Raw genomic sequence first — 6,852 nt, forward strand, 5'->3', positions numbered from 1 at the left:
TATATTCTATGCATATAAAGAACAGCCAAAATTATAATTTAGATAGCTTTGCTTAATTTGTTTATTATATTGGATTAAACTCCTCATTAATAAAAATCTGACCCTCTTTGTTGCTATACATAAGATATATAACTTATTACATGAAATTAGTCATCTTCTGTTTTTAAACATCGCACACATATTTTTCCAGGAAGCAGCTGACAATCTAGAAAAATACTAGGTCTCAACCTTTTTCTATATAAAAAGGTAAAATTTTTTTAACTTATAATAGGCAAAATGATTAAAAGTGCTAAATCATCCTTACTCCATATAATTCCTTCCCCTTTTCTTCTCAACTCTATCCACAAAAAGAGTAGCAGCTCTAAAAATATAAAACCCAATGTAATTTAAATTCTGGTTTTATTATTTTATTATTAAACTTAAATGCTTTGGGAAAATAAAGCTATCCCTTTGACTACTATATTTAGGTAGAATGCAATGAGACGATAGTAAAAAGAATATAGTTGGATATTACAACTAGAAAATAGTGAGTACTGTTACAAATAGAACAGTTACCAGACTTAAATTTTTAAAAGGCAACACATTATTTAATTCCCTTATCTAATTTACATTCCTTTCCATTTATTTTAGCTTTGATTTCATCCTGCCTGGGAGAAACAGTCTAATCAAATACCTCTAGAGATTGCTTCCAGATCTACATATCTGACAAAATGAATATTACTAGAGTTTTAATTCACAGGGAAAAGAAATATACCCTTTCTTCTCTCTCTGGTCTTTTCTGAAACCCTTGACCCTTGCCTTGTTTCTACTGCCCCACTTCATCACTGTGTAAAGCACACTACATGATGATACACACACCACAGCTATGGTGCTTCTGCAAAACAGAATATACATTTGAATAAAATGGTAAGGCTATTATCTTGCAAAAACGTATCCTCCTCAAAAGACACCCTCCCCCCACCCCCCACTCCAGAAACTAAAAGGATGGTCACTAACATAAAGATTCCCAATTAGGGGCTTGAGATCTACCAGTAAGTATGTCTTCAATGCTCTTGGCTAAGCTCTAAATCAGTTGTCATTGTCAAGTTCTCCTCTCTGCTATTCCCAGTTCTTAGTTGGCTGAAATTAACAATGCAGGGCCTGTACTGTCAAACCACACATCTTTACTAAAAATATATAGTTTTAAGAGATGAAGAGTATGCTCGTTCATTAAACTTCATTACTGAGAACTAAAATGATTTCACTCTGAGGTAATTTCACTGATAAAATTAAAAAATATAAAGGTATATGATATGTATATAAATATTCTTTTAAAAAGAAAAAATAATTCTGCACCAAGGACAGAGTTATAGCAAGGTTCCAGTGTACTAAGTAGTAATTTCATTACCAGGAGACATTTTGAGGATAACAGAAGTTTCGCTAAAAACATACACCTTTATGCACCAAGAGAATTTTCACAATCCTTAAGAATACAATGAAATTTTCTGTATTGTTTAAAAATATGTCTTGATGAGAAATCTTTTACATTTCTTAGATGTATATTCCTATTTTTGTTTAAGCATGAAGAAATGCATTTATAAATATAAATGCTCATTATAAAGTACCTTAAGAGAAGTCACTGAACTTGAATTTCTCATACCTGTTGGATAGTAGGCTTGGGAGTACTGCGCCGAGGGTGTATAGTTACTATATTTTTGGGAGGAGCTGACCATTGTTTGAGGACTTTGCTGAACGTGTACAGGAGTGGCGCTGGGCTGCAGGGTATAGGTAACTTCAGTTGGAAACCTCTGAAGTACAGGAAATGGAACCCCTTTATCTGAAAAAGTGGGAGACGTTTCCACTTGTCCTGGGTGCATCCCAAGGGAGTTCTGCCACGTTCTAGGAGGAATTGGGGTCCGATCTAAACCTTTCAGAGGGAAAGTATTGTGGTTGTGGGATGAAGTTGATACGTAGGAGTAAGGAGACAAACTATCTCGCCGGAATGACCGGTGGAATTGTCCTACAGCCACTGGTCCTGCATAAAAGAGGAAGGGCACAATTATTAGTTTTACATTATTCCACTGGACATAGTAAACTAAAAGTCACAAAATACACACTACTCTTCACCTATGAAATGTTGAGTTCTCAGTTATTTTTAACACAACAGAAATTTAGTATTGGTAAAAACAAGTTCAGAATCCAGAATAAAAGATTATACACATAATGTTCAGAAATAAATTTTGTTTGGTTCTCAATATAACTGTCAAAAGAGACAAAGTGGCCAAACTCTAAAATTAAATCAAATGTTAAATCAAATATTCAATGTTAAAAGCCTTTTATAGATCATTCAGTCACCTTACCTTTTACCTCAATCGACTGACCCAGATTTTCCCAAATCTGTAAGCTACTTCCTAGAAGTATTAGAAATTCCATTCAGACTTTCAAATCATTTAGGAACCTTAACAGGCACAAAAATAAGCACTCGACCACATACATAAAAGAAATAAGTGGAATAAGAATTATAACACAAACCAAAAATAAATCTAAAAATCTTTGCTCCCTTTCAATTTTGTTTAACAATAACCTTTGCAGAAAAGTCAGGCTTGAAAACTTTGACCTAGTTCTCTTCTTCATTCCTTAAATCAATCAATAATTTTCCATAGTCTTTCTTTCTTCAGAGTATCTCCAGTAGTGTCCCTTCCTAGATATCAGTGGCTTTTAAATATTGACTTACATCAAATCACTTTGTGAGTTTGTTAAAAATCCACATACTCAAACCCAGAAATTCTGATATTTGCAAGGTAGAAAGAAATTAAAAAGTGGAGATGAGGAAGAGACAGAAAGGGCAATACTATGTAATGAGGCAAAGGAAAATATAAATGTTACAAGCTGAATTTATTTTATAGACTGTGGTTCTTGAACATAAAGCTAAACTAATTTATTCCTAAGGAGGGCTTTATGTATTAAATCACGTGGTTCACAAATTCCAATTTGTTTTATTAAACTAACCTATAAAATAGAGGGAAAGTCTAATTTACACTCTACTCGTCTGTTAAACTACATGGTGAAAGATGGCACTCAAATACCTACTTTTCCAAATACTTAACCTGTAAGACCATTCTACCATGTTACACATCTTTCATTTTATTTCTATGGTGTTTGGTTCCTCTAAAGAATAAAGCATTAGGGAGTGTTCCTAACCGCTTCTGGTTTGGCACTGTCTAATTCAAATCGATTTTTGCTCAAATCAACTCTTTAAAAAGGTAATAAAATAAAAAAGAATAAAATATTAATGCCAAAAATAAACAAATACCTACATATAAATATACACAAAAAATTCTAGAACCCTGAATCTAATGGGGAAAAAATAATCTTAGTTCCGAATACTGCATTTAAATGACATAGCTCTTAAAAACGACTTTTCTTCTTTTCATTTAAAGTACAAAAATAGTTTTATGCTACTTGACTATAAATTCCATATATATATATATGTGTATATATATATATATATACATCTACACTTTGAACTCATCACTAACAATTCTTTCTTTTAAAACCTAAAGAAACGTTTTTTTGCTCTTTGCAACAGGTGTGTCTCCGAGATCTAAAATTACCTGACATTTGATATTTCCTTGGATGCTTCACATGCTAAAACTGCATATTGCTACAGTGTGCAATAGCTCACTAATCCTTTTTCTACCCTTTTTAGAGTTAAGCTGTTGATGAATTTTTAGACTGTCAATAACTTAAGCAGCTAACTAAAGAATTTTCTACCTTGATTTCTTAATTTCTGGTTTAGATCTGAATTAAATTATAAATTCTGCTTCTATCATGATAAATTCTGAGTGATGGACAAATATTTATATATTTTAGATGTTGCCAACATAGGGACATGCAGGATTAAAAAGACATTCCTGTAAATTTGTCAAAATAAAGATCTAAAACATGTTCCATTCTTATTTATTCTTCTGTTAAGGGTTACCTCACAAGGTTCTATTCTGACCTCTACCAGTCATTGCCTATGTCTTCAGATCTTTAAGATATATTTGGCAAAGTTTAAATCCAGAATCCTGAAAATGTAAGGCAGGATGGATTTCTGTTCTTAAAGATTCAATTCCTTCTGTACAAATGAATCTGAGGTAATTAATCCTCAGGAAGGAACTTGCCTCTTGCCCAAAACTTGCCTCTTAAGAGCTTGGTATCCCCTGGTAAAGACAGATGATCTGCTCAGACTTGTTATGTTACTTACTTTAGAAAGTCTGAACAAATATTATAAAATAAATTGCCACTAAAAATGAATTAACAAAAGTGGACAAACGAAAAAGGAAGAACATGGAATCCTCACATTTCTCATCAAGTACATTCTCAAAAAGTGAACAAGACAGCTGGCTCAATGATCTAGATAAGAGAACTAGATCCTAAACTGAGGATTCTACTATAAAAGATAGGAGCGTTTATATCTTTTATGAACAGACCATAAACTGAAGTAGAACACAAAACAAAATGGAAACTAAGAAGTAGCAGGGTAGTCAGGCATATAACCAAGGCAATTCAAGCAGAATAAAATTAGGTGAGAAAAAACAGAGCCAAGGACTTAGAACATGGAATTAAAGTAAAACAAAGTTGGGCCAGTATTCTTGAACTTAGAATTACATCACACCAAAACCGGTAACACAATTCCCTAGTGAACCAAGACTATGGTGTAGGCGATCCACATTTGACCTACCTTCTGCACATACCAGCAGGTAGAATGGTAAATAAAAAAATAAAAAAAAAAAAGGAAATTCATGAAAACTACAATAATCTAGGTGTATGTGGATTAATGTATTATCTATAATGAAAAACTACATGTTTTTCAACAAATAATCTTTAAACTGCTGACCAACTGACATATAAGAAAACTGGATTCCATACAGCCCCTGTATTTCTTCAATTAAAATAGACTCTATCCATTAAGATAGGTGAGGGAGAAAGAAAATCAGAGAGAAAAACGTGAGCAAAAGTTTGTTTGTATGTGTGTATGTTTGTGTCTTTGTTTGAAGTTGTTAGCCTATTTCTCCCAAGAACAGAGTTTCCAGTCTTTTCTCCTTAGGCCCACCAGATACACGACCTGAAAAACAAATATCCACAGCAGAGATTCTGCCAAATGTATGCCATGGCATTGTCTCCAATGCCTTTCTCCATTCAATTCCCCATCAAAATCAATGGCCATCATATGGAAGTAGCTTAATATTCTTTTAGAATTCCTTTAGAACATTCCTATGCCACTGCTATTTTTCCAACTTTTTACTAGAACTCTAACCTATTCCCTTATCTTCTAAACTCCACAGACACAACCTAATCCCTTATCTTCTAAATTCCAAAGGAACAAAGTGCTGTCTCATTCATAACCCTGGGCTCAGGTTAAATTGAACATGATGTTACTTTTATTTATATATTTTAAAACTTTTCCATAACTGAAAAGTAACCCAGACATCTTTACGTTAAATCCATGATTATATAACACGCTGAAAATGTTTCTATTACTCTCCTATTCGAAGACAAAGAATGAATTCTCAATATTATATTCTGTTGCTTTCTTGGACTTCACATCATGGACTCTCTTAAACAGAGAAAGGGAATAGTACCACTCTCATCTTCCTGGAAGAGGGGGGAGCATCAGTAATCAAGTTTATAAAATAATCTTCCATCACAAAGAGAGTTTCTTTTAGTAAATACAGATTTATACATACCAAGTTTTTTAAATAGAGAGTAGCCAATAGCAAAAAAGTCAAAGGCCGTAAATGTAAGCTTTCTGAAGTTCTTTTTAACTAAAATTTGAAAGCTGTAAAATCATTTTTAGCTTACATGTGTCCTATTGAAACATCTTAAGGATCAGCTCTAATTAGCTACAATGAAAGAAATGCTTAGCCAATTCCTTCTACAGAGAGACAATATCTGATAAACAATAAATTTTTGCTCTTAATATATATAAACAATGTCTATTTTTCTATACATTACGTGGAGCCTAAAATATGATTATTTTCAGACTACTTCTTCCAAGATTTCTTAGCTGTGTCAATGGGTGGAAGATGACGTATCTCTTCAAGGACAAACTTCCACTTAAGGCACCTTGTTCACTTTCCCCTGGTTAGAATAAACATTCTAAGTTTTCTCAGCTGCCACTTTGTTCCTTCCTACCTTGACCTTCATCATAGTTTCAGTCTGTACAGTAACTCTGTTCTGCTTCCCAATGGAGCAAAGACGACCCTTCTGTGTTTCTTGCAGACCTGGTGTTTCAACAAAGGGCTACTTATTCTAGATGTTCACAGCGGAGCGCCTGGGTCTCAAGAAGGTAAATGGCTATGGAGGTTTAGAGTTCAAGAGGGGTACAGGAAGAGTAGAAAGAGCCTAACACAGAGTTCTTTTTGGATGCTAGTGGACACAGAAGGGGACTACATGGCTCGGAAAAGGGGTGCTGGTGCTAGTGAGAACGATGGAGGTGACATGACCAATTTCCTGGCAAGCACAGCAGAAAGTAGATTCTGGGCGCATTTCGGGTATCTCAAAAGTGAGGCTGGACAACAATGCCCTTTGAAGTGGCGGTTGCTCCCTGAGCCCATGTGCCCTGCAATGAGCGAGGGCCAAGGCCTGATGCTGGATGCCCGATGGGACTCACCGTGTGGCTCTGGCCGGGGTCCCGCGGGCGGTGGCGGCTCCTGGTGCTGCAGCGGGGAGGTGGAGGCCGAGGCGGAGGCCGACGTGATGAGGAGCCTCTGGAAGCGGTTGGGCGGGCGGCAGGGCACCTCCAGGCCGGCCGCCAGCTTGGCCTTGTTGGCGCTGGTGAGCCGCTTGAGGTGCACGAGCAGTTGCGGCTGGTCGCGGCGGAAGTGC

The 6,852-nt window shown here is 35.6% G+C and overlaps 1 protein-coding gene across 1 annotated transcript in view; it reads right to left on the minus strand.

The window, feature by feature from the left end:
* HSF5 (heat shock transcription factor 5) overlaps positions 1–6,846 on the minus strand; it is a 34,318-nt gene extending 27,472 nt beyond the window's left edge. Inside the window, exons 1-2 of the mRNA XM_006924878.1 lie at positions 6,638–6,846; positions 1,640–2,014 (exon numbers count right to left, since the gene is read on the minus strand). Coding sequence (XP_006924940.1) covers positions 1,640–1,856 — 217 coding nt within the window. The 5' untranslated portion in view covers positions 1,857–2,014; positions 6,638–6,846. The remainder of the gene's footprint in view (positions 1–1,639; positions 2,015–6,637) is intronic.
* Between the last annotated feature and the right edge of the window lie 6 nt (positions 6,847–6,852).

The sequence above is a fragment of the Pteropus alecto genome, unplaced genomic scaffold, assembly GCF_000325575.1.
Source record: "Pteropus alecto unplaced genomic scaffold, ASM32557v1 scaffold98, whole genome shotgun sequence".
Taxonomy (NCBI): domain Eukaryota; kingdom Metazoa; phylum Chordata; class Mammalia; order Chiroptera; family Pteropodidae; genus Pteropus; species Pteropus alecto.